This window comes from Triticum aestivum, chromosome 2D (genome assembly GCF_018294505.1).
Source record: "Triticum aestivum cultivar Chinese Spring chromosome 2D, IWGSC CS RefSeq v2.1, whole genome shotgun sequence".
Classification (NCBI taxonomy): domain Eukaryota; kingdom Viridiplantae; phylum Streptophyta; class Magnoliopsida; order Poales; family Poaceae; genus Triticum; species Triticum aestivum.
Window position 1 is genome coordinate 382,232,149 of NC_057799.1, and position 20,999 is coordinate 382,253,147.

At 47.3% G+C, this 20,999-nt stretch overlaps 3 protein-coding genes across 4 annotated transcripts; all 3 read left to right on the top strand.

Annotated features, from left to right (window-relative positions):
- The first annotated feature begins 4,843 nt into the window (after positions 1-4,843).
- On the top strand, positions 4,844-11,630 carry LOC123053278 (G-type lectin S-receptor-like serine/threonine-protein kinase At2g19130). 2 transcript variants are annotated; one of them, XR_006425519.1, is made up of 3 exons: positions 4,844-7,371; positions 7,580-7,742; positions 7,889-11,630. XR_006425519.1 is itself a non-coding variant. In XM_044476734.1 (2 exons), exon 1 carries the CDS (start codon positions 4,875-4,877, stop codon positions 7,365-7,367), a length of 2,493 nt encoding a protein of 830 aa, XP_044332669.1. In that variant the 5' UTR covers positions 4,844-4,874; the 3' UTR covers positions 7,368-7,371; positions 7,580-7,880. The 2 variants fall into 2 exon arrangements, 1 of the variants encoding a protein (XP_044332669.1); XM_044476734.1 differs by lacking the exon at positions 7,889-11,630 and having other exon boundaries at positions 7,580-7,880.
- A 2,231-nt stretch (positions 11,631-13,861) lies between these two features.
- Positions 13,862-16,485, top strand: LOC123053277 (G-type lectin S-receptor-like serine/threonine-protein kinase At2g19130). Its single transcript, XM_044476733.1, has one exon. The coding sequence runs from the start codon at positions 13,869-13,871 to the stop codon at positions 16,368-16,370; it is 2,502 nt and encodes an 833-aa protein (XP_044332668.1). The 5' UTR covers positions 13,862-13,868; the 3' UTR covers positions 16,371-16,485.
- A 1,226-nt stretch (positions 16,486-17,711) lies between these two features.
- On the top strand, positions 17,712-20,840 carry LOC123053279 (G-type lectin S-receptor-like serine/threonine-protein kinase At2g19130). The gene is made up of 2 exons (XM_044476736.1): positions 17,712-20,329; positions 20,515-20,840. Exons 1-2 carry the CDS (start codon positions 17,938-17,940, stop codon positions 20,598-20,600), a joined length of 2,478 nt encoding a protein of 825 aa, XP_044332671.1. The 5' UTR covers positions 17,712-17,937; the 3' UTR covers positions 20,601-20,840.
- The last annotated feature ends 159 nt before the right edge of the window (positions 20,841-20,999 follow it).

Sequence of the window (20,999 nt, forward strand, 5' to 3'; positions counted from 1 at the left end):
AACCCTAATGCAGATTGGAATTAAAGGGAGATGGGTACCTAGTGATGCTAATAGTCGAGATCAGGTTGATGCAGCGGCCAGGTTGATGCAGTCGGCGGGGGCGGCGGAGCTCCGGTGGGGTCGGTCGTCGCGAGGAGGAAGAAGAGGCAGAGGCAGGGGTAAAAATGAAAAGGAAGGCCCCTGTCCCTATTTATAAGGAGATGATAAGATGGCATGTGCGGAAATCGAGGAGGTAAAATGATTATGTTAACCGTGCGGGCGCCTCGACTTTCGGGAAGTCCATTAAGATAGAGATCCGTTGAGATACCCTGGGTCTTGTGCAGAATTAACGCACATGAGGTCATGGCGGGTTACAATGGTTCTGTTTATGTGACGTCATGGTGGGTTATAGCGGTCTGCTAAAGATTCGGCACTGATGCATATTTTTTAGACAGTGAAGATTGATATGAACAAGTTCAAATCAACCTGGGGCCTAATGTTGGGGATATATCTCCGAGGTGTGACCCGCCCAGGAGGGGCCGGGTTACACCGTTGGAGGTTTAACATGAAGAAGGTTCAAAGAGGCCCAAGGAGAAGCACGAAGACGGTGGCTCTTGGAGGCAGGCCTAGTGAAGGCCCAAGACCTGGGTCTGTGAAGTGCCGTATGAAGACTTGCTCTGTAAGACTTAATTAATTAGAAACTGAGCCGGTCACGTTGTGTGAGTCGGCCGGGACTCTGTAAGCCTCCGGGTCTCGGCCTATGTATATAAAGGTGACCCGGCGGTGGGTTAACTCAAGAAACAAGTAATCGAGAACTAGGTCAAGCGTATTCGCTCCCTGGTAATCGAGACTCAAGCAATACTACTAAAAGCAGGAGTAGGCTTTTACCTCAGTGAGAGGGGCCGAACCTGGGTAAACCCTTTGTGTCTCTCGTTCCCATTCAACCCCTTCAAGCTAACTACGTTGCAATGGCTCCACACCTAAGTCCTTTTGCTAGGACATCTGTCGTGACAAATCCACGATAGTAAGGTTCAGTAGGGTAACATGGATCATATCATTGGGAATAATAAGGTGTAGTCATTAAACGTCCAAAGCTCTTGTCTGATTTCATTACTTAATTATCGAGACAACCCTGCGCGATAGGTAGGGCTTGCGGTAGGACAACTTATTCTTGATGCAGGACTCATGCTGGTCAAGATGTTATTTGGACACATTCCCCACTTCGATCTGTAACAAGCACATCTCGATGGGTGACTTCCAGCGCATAAATTAATATCCTATTTGATCCGCGTGCAAATACGAGGTTGTAAACATTAAGACCTCATACCCGTACCTTTTTTATTATAAGTGTTTGACTCACTATTTGCTTGCTCCGGCCAAAAGCTGAATTTGACACTTTGGCAAAAGCTTGCTAGAGACCATCGCTTCAAGGTAATCTTCCTCTCGTGTGTTCGATAACTCAGGGTCACCTCTTGGGAAATAGGTGCGGGATACACTTTTCTGTTCCATTACCGGATCAATAAAAGGAGGTATCAGCGAGCCACCTCACACCTGCGCACCCTATGCCGGAGCCGCCAAATGAGATGTGGGACATGGAAACCACGACCGTTTGCACGACTCGGCTTGGTAATCTTCCTTCTTATACCTCAGACAATGAACCACGTTCGTGCAGAAGGCCGACATGTGATCCGACAATAAACAGTTGTAGCACAAACCTTGCAATTCGTGGAGGAGTCTGGGTTTGGGACGGGGTGTCGAGAGAGGATGGAATGGTCGGCGTTGCCTCCATGACTCCTGCGATTGAGGGGTCCTCTTGCTCAAGGATCCGGTGGGGGCACGATGATGGATTGTAGGGCCGACGATAGGGGAGGCACCACCAGCGACAACGGTGAGGAGCTCATGTCTGAACCTGAGATCTGGACGCAGTCCCTGAAGAAACTATCGTTCAATAGGGACACCGGAGAGGGGGGTGGACGCTGTCATCGAAGTGGTGGGCAGCAAACACTAGCTCTCTGCAAGGCGTTATGCCCTCTCTACCAGAAACAAGTTTTTTCTAGTTCTCACTATCTATATTCGAAAATGCTAGACTTACATAAGAATTAATTTCTACGTATTGAAGTTACGTGCTGGCTTGTCCTGTTTTTACTTGTCTAATTAACCGGGCCTCCTAATTAACCACTCATTCCCCCAAATTCAACAAGGTGTCCCGGTGGTCATACATAATGTTTTCATAGCTTGCCCGTAGGTGTAGCATTGCTCATCTATACTTTATGCACTTCAATGTCTAGATGATTGTAGCACGTGTTTTAGCTACGAAGTGTGTAAATTGTAGCTATGTATTTGAACTCTGTGTGTAGCTTTGTGCTTGAATTTCCAAATTGTTGACGAAATTAATGATTAATGATAAAACTGTTTGAAGTAGCTATGTGAAGAATAAAATTTATAAAAATAATCCATCGGAAAGTTTTTTTTTAAAAAAAACACCATGTATTAATTAACTTAAAATGTTCGTACAATCATTCATAACAAACTTTGCCACGCAGGGCGGAACGGAATGAAAAAGAAAACCATCAGATCTATTATCAAAACTAAACTTTGCAATCTGATGAGCCACTATATTAGCCCTCCTGTTGGTCTTAGAAATCTGTAAACTCACCAACAACTTTGAGAAATCTACAGCTTCCTTCTTTAGATGAACAAGGGATGATCTGTCCGTATAATCTTTTCCAAAAACGGAGGCCACAAAGGAACAGCCAGTTTCCAAATGACGGGCATGTCTAGTGTCATACCAATATATAGGCCGGACAGGGACGCTCTAAGTTCCGCTTCCGTGACGCTATAGCAAGCACCAATATAATCCCAGGAGGATAGGATCACTTGTCCACAGTGATTTCTAACAACCACCCCCACGCTCGCAGCTTCAATGGCCTCTACAAAACTTGCGTCGACATTAATCTTGCAGACGTCTGGGGTAGGTGGCCTCCAAAGAGTAACCTTCCTCTCAATGTTATTGGTTGGCTGAAGATCCAGCTCCACTTGCTTCCCTTTACTGCATATCTCCACCTGCATTTTAGCATGACAAGACGAGAAAGATGCCCAATAATTTTCGACAAAACTCATCGAGGCTGGGATGGATTCCATTCCCTTACCAAAGATTAAATCATTCCTCAAGTGCCAAGCTCTCCAGAACTCATCGGAAAGTTCTTTGAAATGCGCATCCAATAACATATTTTTTGTGACCTATAACTTACATTTTGTTGATAAAATTAGTGATATGAAGTGACCGTATTATATGAAAAATAGAGGGAGTAAAATAGACAAATACCAGACAAACGGATACACTCCTTAGGTGCCATCCTCAATCGCCCATTTAGCCGAGGACCTCGAAGATGCCCTAGTCCAAGTTCCACTCATTTTCACAACCGTAGTCAAATGTGCTTTTTTTCGGGTAAACACTTGTATTACTCAATCACCGGTCATATTACAATCAACTTTGCAAAGGTCTACTGCCTCTGGCGGTCCTGAGCCCAACTAAACCACAATTCTTTTCTCGGTTCTAGCAAAGTTTGTCAAAGAATCACTAACAACATTTTGGCTGCACTTAACATGAGCTATACAAGTTTTGCAGAGGGAAAGCAAGTGTTTGATCTCTGCTACTGAAAAAGCAAAGCACTAATCTATCCACATCTTCATTCTTGAAAATGTTCACCACAGAGACAGAGTCTACCTCTAGCAAAATAGAAAGAATTGATCGTTGAATCGCTAAGGATAAACCCTCCATACATGCACAGAACTCATCCTCCATTGCATCTCTGCAAGAAAAAAGTTCCTTGCACGATGAATAACTTGTGTTGCATGTGTTGTCACGAAGAACCATTCCAGCTCCAACACCATCATCCGGCGACCAAGATCCATCAGAGGAGGAGGAGCCCAGTTGTGAGTCTGATCAAATGTGTTTCTCGGCCACGTCCACTTGCTAATCATGCTCAATCCGGCCGTCTTCCACTAACCTTCTATTTTGTTGGTACAACTTTAAGTAGACTTGGTTATCATATTATTATTTTTTGTAGCCTCGGTTATCATATTGGTTACATTATTGGGGTTGGGACACAATTACTTTTTTTTCTTTGTTTTCTGTTATATTTTCCCCTTTGACCTTTGTTCAGGGTTTTTACCATATTCATGTGGCCATCTTGGCCACTTAGTAATGCCATTTCATTCCCTTGAGCCTTCTTATGGGGTTTTACCCTATTCTTGTGGCTAAGCTAAATTCATCCAAAACAAAAAACACACAAACAATCATATAATATTCCAACCTGAGCTCCCCGATGTTTCGCATCCCAGACATTGTTCTGACATGAACACCTCGTTCGTTGGCCGTGCCTCTCCTGCTTCTATATGCCGGTCGAGCTCCGCCAAGAGAGGAACAAGCCGTAAAATTGTCATCGATTCCATGACGTCGAGATTCATTGCATGACATGTTTTTTGGAAAACAAATAGCAGACCATCGGAGAAAAGTTTCATTATACTCCCTCTGTAACTAAATATAGGGCATTTTTTATGCCCTATACAAAATAAAAAAGCGGCTGACATTTTGATACAAAGGTACTTTCTCTATCCCACAATTTAAGATGTTTTTTGACTCCAGTGTAGTGTGAAAAAACGTCTTACATTATGAGATGAAGGATGTAGTAATTTTTTTAAAGTTAACACCGTATAAACGAAAATGTTTACATACACATACCTACATAATCACACGCACATACGCTATGAAAAAAAGGAGCGTTCCGCGAACAGCCCAAAAGGGCAGCACAAGTTGCCAACTGCCATTTTCACCGATGAAGTCAATCCTCAAAAAAAGACTCGTGAGCATCCGTCCAACCCGAGCAGAGCGGATGTCTGTCCCGCGTCCCATTGACAATTCAATCCCCACGCACCGTCCTCACCTCAACAGCTCTCGCCTCGCCATGCCTCTCCCCGTCCTGCTCGCCCTGCTCTGCGCCCTACACGCTCCCGCGAGCTCCGCGTCCACGGAGACGTACTCCCTCTCGCCAGGCCAGTTGCTCGCCGGCGGCGACAAGCTCGTCTCCAGCGGCGGCAAGTTCGCGCTCGGCTTCATCCAGATCCCAGGCAGCGACAGCAAACCCTCCGGCTCCGGCGGCAACAGCACTCAGTTACGCATATGGTTCAACCGTGTTCCCAAGCTGACCTCGGTGTGGGTAGCCAACAGGGGAGGCAGCCCGGTGACAGGCGCCGCCTCCCCGGAGCTCACGATCTCCGGCGACGGCAACCTCGTCATCGTGGACCACGGCAAAGTCGCCTGGTCCACCCAAGCCGCCGCCACAGCCAGCAACAACAGGACGGTCCTCCTTCTCCTGGACACCGGGAACCTCGTCCTGCGCAGCGCCTCCGACGTGCTGTGGCAGAGCTTCGACCACCCCACGGACACTCTGCTCCCCGGCGCCACCATCGGGCTGGACAAGGTCACCGGCCGGAGCCGCCGCCTCGTCTCCAGCAAGAACCGGATCGACCAGGCTCTGGGCCTCTACTCCATGGAGCTGGGCCGCAGCGGCGTCGTCCAGATGCTGTGGGACTCGTCCGTGCCGTACTGGTCCAGCGGGGAGTGGAACGGCGGGTACTTCAGCTCGGTGCCGGGGATGACCGCCCGCCACCTGTTTGGCTTCACGTTCGTCAACGACGACCGGGAGGTGTCCTTCGCCTACCACCTGCTCGACGAAACGATCACCATGTACAGCTTCCTGGACGTGTCCGGGCAGAGGAAGGTGTTGGCCTGGCACGAGGCTACGCAGAACTGGGCGACGGTCTACACCCACCCCACCGCGCAGTGCGAGGTACACGCCGCCTGCGGGCCATTTACGGTCTGCGACGACAACGCGCCGACGCGGTGCAGCTGCATGAAGGGATTCTCCGTGGGTTCGCCTGAGGATTGGGACCTTGATGATCGGAGCACGAGCGGATGCAGGAGGAACACTCAGCTGAATTGTGCTAGCATTAGCAGCGGCACCATGGTTGGCATGGCTGACATGTTCTACACCATGCCGTCCGTCAGATTGCCCTATAATCCCCACAGCGCCGTTGGACATGTCGCCAGCGCAGTCGAATGCGAGCAGGTCTGTCTGAGCAACTGCTCTTGCAGTGCATATACCTTTGGAAGTGGTGGCTGTTCTATGTGGCATGGTGGATTGCTGAATGTAAAACAACACCACCAGATTGATGGTGCTTCCAGCGGTGATGGCGAAATTCTTCACATCCGCCTCGCGGCAAAAGAGTTCCGGACTCGGAAAAACAACAATGTAGTTATCATTTTAGGTGCCATTGGTGCAGGCCTCAACGCTCTGGGTATCTTGGTACTCATCGTAGTGCTACGCAGGACCAGGAGGAACAAAAGGTACAGTGAAACATTAGACAAAATCCATGGTGGTAGTGGGCTTGTTTCATTCAGATACAGCGATTTGCGGCGTGCAACTAGAGATTTCTCGGAGAAGATTGGGGCAGGTGGTTTTGGTTCTGTGTTCAAGGGGTCACTAAATGATTCGACCACTATAGCCGTGAAAAGGCTTCACGGTTGTTATCAACAAGAGAAGCAATTCAGGGCTGAGGTGAGTTCAATTGGAATCCTCCACCATACAAATTTAGTCAAAATAGTTGGTTTTTGTTGTGAGGGCGACAAGAAGCTTCTTGTCTATGAACACATGCCAAATAGTTCCCTTGATGCCCATCTGTTCAGGAGCAGTGCCAAAACTCTGAATTGGAGAACCAGATACCAAATAGCTCTTGGAGTTGCGAGGGGGCTGGCATACTTGCACGAGAGCTGCCTGGACTACATCATACACTGTGATATAAAGCCGCAAAACATACTTCTGGACGCATTGTTTGTTCCTAAGATTGCTGACTTTGGGATGGCAAAGCTTCTGACAAGGGATTTTAGCCGGGTCATGACCACAACCAGGGGCACAATTGGGTACCTTGCCCCTGAATGGATCAGTGGAGTGGCTATCACACCCAAAGTCGATGTGTATGGATATGGGATGGTGCTACTGGAGATCATATCGGGGAGGATGAACGCGAACGGAGAATGCGGCAGCAGTGGTGATGGCATTGTTTATTTCCCCATCCAGGTGGCACGCAAGCTTCTCGAGGGAAATGTCACGAGCTTCGTGGATGATAGGTTAAACGGTGATGTCATCATCGACGAGGTTGAAAGGGCTTGCAAGGTTGCCTGTTGGTGCATTCAGGACAGGGAGTTTGAACGGCCAACGATGGGCAAGGTAGTCCAGATTCTTGAGGGTCTTGTTGAAGTCGACACCCCTCCGATGCCTAAGCTACTTGAAGCTATCGCCGGAAGATCAAATTCAGCATGCACCTGACCTGGTAACCATTTTCTTCTTCTTTAAACTGAACTCGCCTAACCCATTTATTTACTCTAGCACCTAACCTGCTATAGACATGGTTTGAAATGATACAGCAGGCAAGTATATTGATTTGAGAACCTTTTGTTATAAGGGAATTTGAGAATTTTCATAGCAATTAGCAATGAATGCTTGCGATGCTATTCTCACAACTATCTCACACATGGCAGAGTGGAACTTGTCTGTTGAGCTTGCACTTCTGTTGCTACTACAGTCTAATGGAGCATTTCTCAAGCACCCGCTGGTTCGATCATCTAGCTCCCAGTCCTCTGGTGATCTCACGGTGAAGCCCTTCATACAATTTCAAGATGGCAGCATGTTATAATTGCAATTGTGAGCTTTCTATCCACATATATGCCCATGTATCATCACAATTGCTGCCAAAAACCACCATTTTCATAAAGGTTTGCTGAAAACACCGATTTTCAGTAACCACGTTGCAGAAAGCACTAACCGATCAATTGACCGCGTTTTAACAGTGAACCCTGATGTCCCGGCCCCACCAGTCAGGGCCACATGGCAAGTGGGAGACGGCGACCGCGAACGGCCGTTAACGGTGGCTTGCATTCACCTGGTCTAACATATATGTCCATGTACCAGTCTCGAAGAAGCCAAGCGCGTACCTGTCGTTCCGGGAGACGAGCTTGTTGCCGCTGCCAAGTGGTTGGCGAGCTGAGATGGTGTCTGTCGTAGCAGAGCTTGTCACACCGATGTGTAGGTGGAAGATTGCGGTGAAAACAAAGATGAGGAGAAGGCGAGCTTGCAGTTGCAGAGAGAGACTGCAGATGTAGCAGGAACGTAGGTGGTTCTTGCCAGAAAAGCATTGTGAAGTTAAGTAGCTATTCAAGTACAACCATCAAATTAACTAGTGGAGGGAAAAGATGTTCCATTGGCGATCTAGGATCGGGTGTTAGGCTTAACTTAGTGATGAGCTGCACGACCAATGGGCATGGCAGCGACGTCATCTCGTCTTCCTAGAATATAATACTACTGCTCATGAACCTAAAATATTTTTGTTTGCCAGTTTCCTGAACCTAAAATAAGTTGACAATGGGCAACACCAATACAGCAGAGACAGGAACACCAATACAAGTGACTAAATTTTGTACTAAAGCTAGTACAAAGTTGAGTCTTAATTTGGGATGGAGGGAGTACTTGCCTGAATTTAACAAACTGAAAATGGGCTAGTTTTGAGACTAACCAAGGGAGGCTATTGATTGTCTTTTGAGTGGACGTGTTACTGCCACTAGTGGATGAAAACCAGTGGCAAATTAACAGATGTTTTCTGATGTTCTTACTGCCCTCTCAGTGCAAATTGTTTGTTACTGTTTGGTGATGTAAATAGTCCAATTTCGAAGGGTCAAACTTTCAGGGGTGTTAGATGAGAATACGGCAACATGTCCGAGTAGGATAGAATGACAGGATCGTGATAGACTGTCGGTTTCCATGTATAGTTCAAACCGACCTAGCTAAGCTAACTTGTATTGCAAGTCTGTACGTGTATATATGTTGATCAATGAAATCAATCGAGGCGTGCAATTGCAGCCCGATACTGTTATCTTACATGGTATCAGCTTGACCCTCGATCCTTAGCCTCCCTCCTCTTCCAACCTCGTATTCTCCAAACCCTAGCCTTGAACCTCCATCACCATGACTCCCAAAGAGATCGCCGCCAAGGAAAAAGAGCTGAACGAGCGTGCCAACGCTCTTGACGCCCGCGAGACCCAGCTCAATCAACAAGCCACCGACACCGGCAAAGCAAACGCAACCTCAGCACCTAGCCCTTCCACCTACGCCACCTCCATCAAAATCCATGTTCCCATTACCCTAGACCTCGCTGCCTCCAACTACACCAACTGGCGCGAGCTGTTCCTTGTCGCCCTTGGCCGCTATGGCCTCACCTCCCATGTCGTCAGCAAGGACGGTGCTACACCCTCCGACACCTCGCCCACCTCTGATTGGGGCCGCGATGATTATACGGTCCTCTCCTGGATCTATGGCTCCATCTCCGCCGATCTTCTCGGCATCGTCATGCGCCCTGGATCTTCGGCGCGCACCATCTGGGACGCCATCGAGAACCTCTTCCGCGACAACAAGAAACATCGGGCGATCCAGCTCGAGGCGGAGTTCCGTAATACCCCGCAAGGCGACATGACGATCAGCGACTACTGCACCAAACTCAAGGCTCTCGCGGATGCGCTTGTGGACGTTGGCCAACCGATCAGCGATGAAACACTCGTCCTCACCCTCCTCCGCGGCCTCAACGACAACTTTGCACATCTCCGCTCTTTTCTTCCATTTCAGGTTCCCTTCCCCACGTTCCTGCAGACGCGCTCAGCACTAATCCTGGAGGAGAATCAGAAGAAGACCGACGCCAAAAACACCGCGTCCACGGCGCTCTGGGCAAGCGGCAACAGCGTTCTCTACGAACGCGCTCCTCCTTCCGGCTCCGGGGGCGCGACTGGCGAGCACGCTCCCTCCTCTGGCTACGGGGGGCGGACGTGGCCAGGTCTCTAGCAACACAAGCTTCACCAATTACAACAACCGCGGCGGCCGCCGCGGCGGTCGCGGTAGTGGACGCGGCGGACGTGGACGCGGTCGCAGCGACAACCCGTGGCAGTTCAACCCCTGGACCGGTGCTCCTACGCGCGCCAACCTGCTTCAGCAGCAGCACTCTGTCGTCCCATGGCAGCAGCCTCAGACGCCATGGCAGCCTCGCCCATGGCAAGCTCCTACACAAGGTCTACTTGGTTCCCGCCCACCAACACCAATGGCTCCGCAGGCGTACCCTGCTTATGGCACCAACAACCAAAACCTCTCCATGCGGCCGTCAACGTCCTCAAGCTCGGCGATCGACCCAGCTCTCCTAGCGGCCCTCAACAATATGCAGCTCCCTGGCTCACACGAGTGATACATGCGAAATCATTCAGGTGAGCTTACGCACCCGGGTACTGCTATCCTGGACGTCCATATTCATTGGGATGTGTGCTACACGGAACGAAAAATATTAGGGGCCACATTATCTGGCAGTGTTTTATAGACATAAGGGACCGCGATCGCCTACTTGGGCTAGGGGGGAACTGTACCAGATGGCCCATCCGCTCGCACAAAAGGACAGACACATGTGGGCTTCGAAAGCAAGCATCTCCAGAAAGAGAGACAGAGGAGTCATCCGCGGTCGCCGCGTGACATTTTCTCCTCCGTCTTCCTGTGGAGCTAGCTCGGCGGCGGGGGAAGAAACGAGAGAAGGAACGAGATCTGAGAGGCAGCTTCGCTTGCCGGGGAGGGAGGAGGGGGGATCATTCGCCAGTCCGGGTGTTCTAAATTTCTGTCTACTATTATCAGTGATCTGAAGTCTGAACTGGCTAGTGGCCGAGTCTGAAGTTGAGCCTCCTGAGCCAGACGGAGTGCAGGATCATGTGGAACATGTCGAGCCTCTCCGGCGGCTGCCGCAGAGAGAAGATTGATGATTTGTCATTATTTATACGCTGTCCTGAAGCATTGCAATAAATCTCCAATAGGTTTGACACTGCAACCGAACCCTCTACACTAGCCTTAAAGAGCAACATGCTGTCATCTGCAAACAAAAGGTGGTTTATGGATGGGGCTGTTGGGGCCACCTTAATACCTGCAAGTGATGACTGTGATCTGGATTTCAGGAGGCATGAAATGCCCTCTACTGCAATCAAGAATAAGTAGGGGGAGATTGGGTCTCCCTGTCGGATTCCTCTGGTAGGTCTGAAAGACTCGAGCTTCTCACCATTAAAAAGAACAGAAAAGGATACTGAAGAAACCATACCCATTACTGTGGTGATCCACTGCTGAGAAAAGCCCAATTTGCTCATAATGGCCTTCAGATATGACCACTCCAGCGCAGTCGAATGCGAGCAGGTCTGTCTGAGCAACTGCTCTTGCAGTGCATATACCTTTGGAAGTGGTGGCTGTTCTATGTGGCATGGTGGATTGCTGAATGTAAAACAACACCACCAGATTGATGGTGCTTCCAGCGGTGATGGCGAAATTCTTCACATCCGCCTCGCGGCAAAAGAGTTCCGGACTCGGAAAAACAACAATGTAGTTATCATTTTAGGTGCCATTGGTGCAGGCCTCAACGCTCTGGGTATCTTGGTACTCATCGTAGTGCTACGCAGGACCAGGAGGAACAAAAGGTACAGTGAAACATTAGACAAAATCCATGGTGGTAGTGGGCTTGTTTCATTCAGATACAGCGATTTGCGGCGTGCAACTAGAGATTTCTCGGAGAAGATTGGGGCAGGTGGTTTTGGTTCTGTGTTCAAGGGGTCACTAAATGATTCGACCACTATAGCCGTGAAAAGGCTTCACGGTTGTTATCAACAAGAGAAGCAATTCAGGGCTGAGGATAAAGAGCCCCAGCTGATGATGCTTTGATCACCTGTTTTACATCCAGGCTTGCCGAAAGATCGAGTTTAGCATGCACCTAACAAGTCTGTTCTTTATCTAAAATAATATTTTTCCCTCCATTTTCTCGCCAAAATAAATTTTAGAAAAAATAGTTTCCTTCTATTTTTCTTTTTAAAACCATGTGAATCATGCAACATGTTTGATTCGAGAACTTCGAAATTTGTCATTGCCATGACCGGCCTTGTCGTGTTTCTTATTTCTTAGGCCATGTTTGTTTCAACTTTGATTGTATTCGAATCATATGTGGATTCGCTTCACTGGCAAACCTGATTCTATGGCCTGCGGAATCAGTTTTACCACCGAAGTACACTTTGATGTGCTTTAGGCAATTGCACTGAAATGGCTCAAATCCAGATTCAGCTTCACTGGCAAAGCTAGTTCAAACTAGTTGTTTGTTTTAACTTCACTGACAAAGCAGAATCTAGTCCCTGAATCTCAAACGAAATTGTTGTTTGTTTCAGATTCCATATTCAACTTCACTAGCAAAGCAAATCTGTCCCTGAAGCTCAAACGAAATAGTGATCGCAATCGTAGCTGAGCGTGCGTCAATTGTCAGCTCATTATTTAATTGGAGATGAAAAGCTTTGTTCACCCACAATACACAACTCTTGCTAATCAAAACTCACCCAAGAGCAATTCGACGCTTGAACTAACAAATGAATATGTACCAAAAGGATAGAACCAAAATTCTTTTTTTTTATTTTTTTATTTCTCTATTTACTTACATTTTTCCTTATTATTTTTCATCTTTTCCTTGTGTTACTCTACCACATGAATATTATTTGATGAGCAAAAAAGACTAGCTAGGCATTATTGGGTTGAGCAGCCTTTACCTCATCAAACAACACTTTGAGCTTTCTTCGGGATTTGGCACAAAGGCTTGTTTTGAGAAACATTAACAACTAAAAAAATGTGAACACCTTTTTAAAAATACATGAACATTTTTTACATATAATAATATAAAAAATATATTCATGAACATGTTGTCTTGGTATATGCAAACATTTTTTAAACATGAGCATCTCTTTGAGAAGTAATGAGAAAAATTGTTTCAAATACAAAAGTAATTTCTAAATTACATGAACATTTATTTTCATATGCGTGCACATTTTTTATTGCAACGAATGAACACTTCATTTCCACATACATGACCATTTTAAAGAAAAATACATTCAAAAAATAAAATCACATTAACATGTTTTATTTCCCTGGATATTGTATTTTTGCAACAAGTGAACATTTTTTCACTTACTATTTTTAAACTGGATATATAAAACTAGTGAATACATATAAAACTGTCCTTAGAGATGTGGACAGCCATCCAAGAATTGTGTATGAGGTGCGCAACCTGCAGGCTATATCAAGCGTCAAAATAAATGATGACTTCGAGGAATAGTTGGTAAGCTTTGCTCACCAGCTAGCCAGTCAAACCTAACGCAAGAGCAGTTGGACACTTGGAGTGCTGACAAATGTATCTGCACCAAAAGTATACAGCCAAAATTGCTTAATTTACGTCCATTGTGGCAATCAGCAGGCCGGCAAGTATTGTTGTTTGTTTGTCTGACAAAGACAAGAATGGATATTTTTTGGTTGTAGACATACCTCACCTCACATGCATTCTGGCATTCTACAAACATGGCTAAATTAAGACTGTTTCAGGTTGGTCAAGAGTATAGCACCCAGACCACATCGTTGCCGTGATGTGGATGTTGTGCACTTCATCGCTAAATTAGACCTGAAGAAGATCTTCAATCACAGCATACTGACATTTTTTGCTCCGCTATCAAGGAAAATAGCTGCGACATGTATCCATCCCACGCCTTAGATCTGGTGAAGAAAGACTAGACGTGAGGCAGGCGGAGTGTCAAACTTTTCGACGAAACTGCCAATCCAATAGTTGTGCAGTTCCTCACTAAATTAAGCCTGAATCTCACATCTTCACAGGGACGTTTTTCACCCCATTGGTTTGGCGGTTGTGCTTGACTACTAGTTCACCACGCTTAATTATTTCTTGCCATGGCGGCCGAGCGGAGCACCCACCCTACTACACAACAGTTGCGGTCTCTCCAACTGCAAGCTACCCCTCTCCCTCTCCCTTGGTTCACCATGCCTCTCCTCCTCTTTGTGTTCACTGTCTTCACCTTACACGCCGCCGCCCCTGCAAATTCTGCCACGACGGACACCATCTCCGCCGCCCAACCACTCGCCGGCGGCGAGAAGCTCGTCTCCGGGAATGGCAGGTACGCTCTTGGCTTCTTCGAGACCGGCAGCGACTCCAACTGGTACATGGGCATATGGTTCAACACAGTCCCCAAGCTTACTCCAGCGTGGGTCGCAAATAGGGACGACCCGATCAAGAACATCACCTCGCTGGAGCTCACGATCTCCGGGGATGGCAACCTTGTCATCCTGAACCGGTCCAGCAGCTCCATAATATGGTCTTCTCAAGCAAGAGCCACAGCCACCGACACCATTGCTGTCCTCCTGAACACTGGGAATCTCGTCCTGCAGAACAGCTCTTCAAACCCATCAGATGTTTTCTGGCAGAGCTTTGACTACCCCACGGACACATTTTTGCCCGGGGCGAAGCTTGGGTATGACAAGGTCACCGGCCTCAATCGCCGCCTTGTTTCTTGGAAGAACTTGATCGACCCAGCCACTGGAGCATACCATGAGGAGTTAGACCCCAGCGGCCTCGACCAGTTCCTCCTGACACCGCTCAACTCTTCCACACCGTATTGGTACAGCGGTGTCTGGAACGGCCAATACTTCGCCTTGATGCCAGAGATGTCAAACGGCTATTTTATGAATTTTACATTTGTCGACAACGATCAAGAGAAGTACTTCATGTATACCTTGCATGATGAAACCACGGTCATCCGTAATTATGTGGATGTCTCAGGTCAGGCAAAGACCAATATGTGGCAAGAAAGCTCACAGAATTGGGTGCCGATGTTTGCCCAGCCCAAAGCTCAGTGTGATGTCTATGCAGTCTGTGGACCTTCCACCATTTGCGATGACAACACGCTGCCATCTTGTAACTGTATGAAGGGCTTCGCCGTGAGATCGCCCAAGGATTGGAAACTATATGATCTAACCAGTGGGTGCTTGAGAAATACTCCATTAGACTGCAGCAACAGAAGCACAATTTCGACAGATAGGTTCTACCCCATGCCATGTGTTAGATTGCCCCAAAATGATGATCATAGCAAGCCAGCTGCTGCTAGTTCTGGTGAGTGTGCACAGATCTGCCTGGGTGACTGTTCTTGCACTGCATACTCCTTTGTGAAGGGCGAATGCTCTGCTTGGCACGGCGAATTACTTGACTGGAGACAGCATCAGTGCAGTGACAGTTCAAGCACAAATGGAGAAACTCTTTACCTTCGCCTTGCTGCCAAAGAATTTCCCAGTCAGCAGGCTAGCAGAAGAGGAAAAACCAATGTTATACTCGTCATCAGTGCAACTGTTGCTTCGTTAGGCTTGTTAGCAGCACTGGTGCTACTAATCATTATTTGGAGGAACAGAACAAAGTTATCTGGTGGCACACTGAAAATTGCTAAAGGTGTCAATGGTATCATCGCGTTCCGGTATGCTGATTTGCAACGCGCAACTAAAAGTTTCTCTGAGAAGCTCGGAGGAGGCAGCTTTGGTAGTGTGTTCAAGGGGTCTCTGGGTGACTCGACAACCATAGCGGTGAAAAGGCTTGACCATGCTAACCAAGGAGAGAAGCAATTCAGGGCGGAGGTGAGCTCCATCGGGATCATTCACCATATCAATTTAGTCAGGTTAATTGGCTTTTGCTGCGAGGGTGGTAGGAGATTGCTTGTCTATGAGCACATGCCAAATCGTTCTCTCGATCTCCATTTATTCCAGAGCAATGCCACAATGCCATGGCATGCCAGGTACCAAATCGCCCTCGGAGTTGCTAGAGGATTGGCCTACTTGCACGACAGCTGCCAAGACTGCATCATACACTGTGACATCAAACCAGAAAACATCCTCCTTGACGCTTCGTTCGCTCCGAAGATCGCCGACTTTGGGATGGCCAAGCTTCTGGGAAGGGATTTCAGCCGGGTGCTGACCACGGTGAGAGGGACTGCGGGGTACCTCGCGCCTGAATGGATCAGCGGCGTTGCGGTCACAACAAAAATCGATGTTTACAGCTATGGGATGGTGCTGCTGGAGATCATATCTGGGAGGAGAAATTCTTGGGCACCATGTTCTTGCGGCGGTGACCATGGTGTTTATTTCCCTGTTAACGTTGCCCAGAAGCTTCTCGAAGGCAGTGACATCGGGAGCTTGGTGGATCACATGTTACATGGCGATGTCAATCTGGATGAGGCTGCAACGGCTTGCAAGGTCGCGTGCTGGTGCATCCAAGATGATGAGTTTGATCGGCCGACGATGGGAGAAGTAGTTCAGATTCTCGAGGGGCTGTCTGAGATCAGTGTGCCCCCGATGCCCAGGGTGCTTCAAGCTATGAGCGGCAGGGGAAGTTCGCATTCGACATGCTCCTAATAAATATGTTAACTTTTAAGGGAGTATTTCTATTCTGGAATCCATGGAATTACTTGTAATTTACATGTGTCAGAAATGAAGTTGCTATTTGTTAAAAATATATTTATATACTTGAAAGATAGACCGTTTGTGTGAGTAGTACAAGTGTATCGATTTGATCGATAAAACAACTATATGTGGCATTGGGAGAGAATACATAGTGTTCCCGTAGCTTGGATGCTGCACGAGCTTAGGGAAACTTTAATCCATTCTCAAAAGTTAGTGTCTAAAGGCACATCTCCAAAACTTAAGTTCCAAAAGTTCCTGGGTATTGGGAAGGTGCCATCTAACCATCCCCAAAGCCCTAGTGATGCCAATCTTCAGGTAAAGGGTCGGCGTTTCGGAGGGATGAAGATCCTAGATCAGATTTTGAGTACAAAGGAGATTCTCTTCAACACATCTTTGTTGATGAAAGTGCTCTAACAAACAAACAGAGACAAAGATCCCTCCAAAAACTTGTCACCCTGTACATAAGGCGTCCATTTTGTTTTTCTTCTATGTATGAAAAGGCAATGCTCCTGCCGGTTTCTCGAGAGAAAAACACAGAGACAAGATCTTCAGGTTCGGGGCGAGGTGATTTGCCAACATCTTAGAGATGGTCTTCGCCACGCTATGATGCACCCAGCCACCCATGGTTTTCCCCTTGAGTATATTTTTCCCACATTCAAATTTGGTGTCTTATTATTGATCTGCTTTTGCGCCTAAGATAAATCTTGATAAATTCAAGGCCTTAATCCAAAATCGCCATCGGTCAAACCTCAAAGTCAAGCTTCTGATTAGAGAATTCTTGTACATAAACTTCCAGCAATGCACATGTGAGCGTTCACTTCAGAATATTTTCACCACATAAACAGACAACTGATAATTCCCTTAATTTCACTGCAGTGGACTTCACCTAGGCAAGAATTGTTTGACCAAACAAATCGACCCAGGCTTTAGTTTCAAGAGATAGTGGAACACTCCTTGATAAGTACTGCCTCTATTCACAAATATAAGATGTTTTGGATGTTTCAATATTAACTACATATGGACTGAAATGAGTGAAGAACACACTAAAGCATGTCTACATACATCCTATTCAAAAAAAAAAAAATCGTATACATTTGTGAACGGAGGGAGTAGTACCTAGGAGTAATTAATAGAGTAGTGACGTCCCAGCTCCCACCGGTGAAGGGCTGAAGGCAATCTCTGCCGTCGAGCACAGGTTTGGCCCGTTCTCCACCCCAGGACTACGGCACGATGTGTGAGCTCCAGACATGATCGGACCTTCAGACAACCGCCGACGTATATATATTTCAGTCGTATTCGGGTCCTTTAAAGCCAGTCGTACTCGGGAGTCGGGTCCTTTAAAGCCGTGACGACTAGGCGGCCGGCACTCTACTGTACCCCAACGGCTGCTGTCGTGTGGCTGGCTTCCTTATCATGCTCAGTTTGCTCCCTTCGTACACCATATAGTTGTGCCGCACGCCGAGGCAGCATTTCCACGTCTCAAGAAATAGAGCAGCAACTCTAGTTTCTTCGCACCACCATGCCGAACCCGATCATCGTCGTCGCCTACGGCCTCCTCCTGCTCCTCCCCCTGCGCAATCCCACCTGTCGTGCCGCGACGGACACCATCTCAGCTGGGCAGGTACTCGCCGGCAAGGACACGCTCGTCTCCAGCAACGGCAAGTTCGCACTGGGCTTCTTCCAACCGAACAGTAAGTCCTCGCGCCATGCTTCCAACTGGTACCTGGGCGTATGGTTCAACACAGTCCCAAAGTTCACTCCGGCGTGGGTGGCCAACGGAGATAAGCCTGTCACTTTGCCGGAGCTCGCAATCTCCGGCGACGGAAACCTAGTCATCATAGACCAGAGCACCAAGTCCATCATCTGGTCTACCCAGGCCAACACCACAGCAAACAGCACTAGAGCCATGCTACTGAAAACCGGTAACCTCGTCCTGCAAAGCACCTCAAACTCTTCCCATGTCTTGTGGCAAAGCTTTGACTACCCGACGGATACTCATCTCGCCGGCGCAAAGCTTGGCCGAGACAAGGTCACCGGCCTGAACCGCCGTCTTGTCTCCAGAAAGAACATGATAGACCCTGCTCCTGGGATGTATGTTTATGAGTTGCACGAGAAGAACGGTTCTGCCTGGTTCAGTCTTGCAGCACTCAACTCGTCCATACCATACTGGTCGAGTGGAGAATGGAACGGGCACTACTTTGGTTCTATACCAGAGATGTCAGGCCGCCAGTTGATTGACTTTACGTTCGTCAACAACGAACAAGAGGTGTACTTCACTTATACCTTGCTGGATGACGCGACCATCATGCGTTTTGCGCTGAATAACTCTGGTCAAGTCAAGATACTCTTGTGGGTTGAGCGTGCACAGGATTGGGTACCAGCCCACACCAATCCCAACGACCATTGTGATGTGTATGGCATCTGTGGGCCTTTCACAATCTGCGACGAGGACAAGCTTCCTTACTGCAGCTGTATGGAGGGCTTCTCCATAAGATCGCCTGATGACTGGGAGCTAGAAGATCGAACAGGCGGCTGCATGAGAAATGCCCAATTAGATTGCAGAATCAACGACAACACAAGTATGCAAGACAGGTTCTACTCCCTGCCATGTGTCGGTTTGCCCGACAATGGCCGCAAGATAGGAGATGCTACAAATGTAGCTGGATGTGCACAAGTTTGTCTGCGCAACTGCAATTGCACTGCGTATTCCTATGGTTACAACGGATGTTTTGTTTGGGATGATGAATTAACCAATGTGAAACAGCAACGATGTGGTGATATTGGTAACAATAAGCAAGCTACTCTTTACCTCCGCCTTGCCGACAAAGAGGTGAAAAGGTTGGGAAGGAACAGGCGACGGATAATCATTGGCAGTGCCGTTGGTGCAAGTGTTGCTCTATTTGGTTTGTTGTCACTCTTCTTTCTACTGATGACTAGGAGGATGTGTGCTCACAGGATGAAAAACCTTCAAGGTGATGGTGGCATTATCATGTTCAGGTATGCTGATTTGCAACGTGCAACAAAAAACTTCTCTGAGAAGCTAGGGACAGGTGGTTTTGGTTCTGTATTCAAGGGGGTTCTAAATGACTCGTCTGCAATAGCAGTTAAAAGGCTTGATGGTGCTCGTCAAGGCGAGAAGCAATTCAGAGCTGAAGTGAGATCAATTGGGACCATTCAGCATATCAATTTAGTTAAACTAATTGGTTTCTGTACCGAGGGTGATAGGAGGCTGATTGTCTATGAACACATGCAAAATCGTTCTCTTGATGCCCATTTATTTCATAGTAATGCTACAGGCTTAAAATGGAGCATCAGGTATCAAATTGCTATCGGAGTTGCTAGAGGACTGGCCTACTTGCATGATAGTTGCAGGGATTGTATTATACATTGTGATATTAAGCCAGAGAACATACTCCTCGATGCATCATTTGCTCCAAAGATCGCAGACTTTGGGATGGCAAAGTTTCTTGGAAGGGACTTTAGTCGAGTTCTCACTACAATGAGAGGAACTATAGGATATCTTGCACCTGAATGGCTTAGTGGAACTCTTATTACAGCAAAAGTCGATGTATACAGCTATGGCATGGTTCTGTTGGAAATTGTATCAGGAAAGAGGAACTCAGGTACACAGTGTACAACCGATGACGATGATGTCTATTTCCCTGTGCAAGTCGTAAATAAACTACTGCAGGGGGGTGCGGGAAGTTTGATGGACAGCAATCTGCACGATGATGTCCATTTGGACCAGGTGGAAAGAGCTTTGAAGGTTGCGTGTTGGTGTATTCAAGATCATGAGTTTGATCGACCCACAATGGGTGAAGTAGTTCAATATCTTGAAGGTTTTCTTGAAGTCAACATACCCCCAATGCCAAGACTACTTGAAGCTATTGCAGGGAGTGCACACTCGAAATGTAAGCAATAACGTACTTGCACAAACATACCAATCCAAGCATAGCTTACTATAAATACTACTGTAGAATATAAGCAGCGAGATGTGTCATGATTACATTTGGTATAATACTGATAAAAGCCTATGGTATGTCAATATTCAGTGCTAGCATGCCTGACTTGCATCATCTTTTTTGTGTACGTGTAGCCGATTGGTACCTGGACCAAGCTTCACAAGAGGGGGGACTGAAAGATGATGGAGGCAGTGCGCCACACCATGCAGCTCACCCATGACATGAACATAGGTTGCTGCAGTCATGGAGCAGAGTTTCCCTTCAGTGATTGTCTAAACCATGGCATGAAATACCAGTGGCGCTATTAGCATTTCTGAAACTAAATGAACTGAGATAAGGTACACTGTGTTTTTCAGGATATATTGTTGTACTCTCATCAAAGGTCGATGGCACTCTTTAAGATTGGAGGTGTGCATAGAAGCACAAGTATTTTTTAAATAAATTATTGGTTGGTTGTCCACGTGATCTTGTAAAAAATGGGTGCAAGCACAGATATAGTATAATTTGGCTAGTGATCGTTGTCTGTGAGTCACTCGGTAGAATAGAATTCAGCCGTCCGGGCTCATCCCCAATTCAACCAAATGTCAGGTGGAAAAAATTGGGCATGCAGGCAGGATGC

Coding starts and splice junctions, on each gene's coding strand:
- LOC123053278 (XM_044476734.1), top strand. CDS start 4,875: ATGTCTGTCCCGCGTCCCATTGACAATTCAATCCCCACGCACCGTCCT.
- LOC123053277 (XM_044476733.1), top strand. CDS start 13,869: ATGGCGGCCGAGCGGAGCACCCACCCTACTACACAACAGTTGCGGTCT.
- LOC123053279 (XM_044476736.1), top strand. CDS start 17,938: ATGCCGAACCCGATCATCGTCGTCGCCTACGGCCTCCTCCTGCTCCTC. Junction 20,330..20,514: donor AGGGAGTGCACACTCGAAAT/GTAAGCAATAAC, acceptor GTGTACGTGTAG/CCGATTGGTACCTGGACCAA.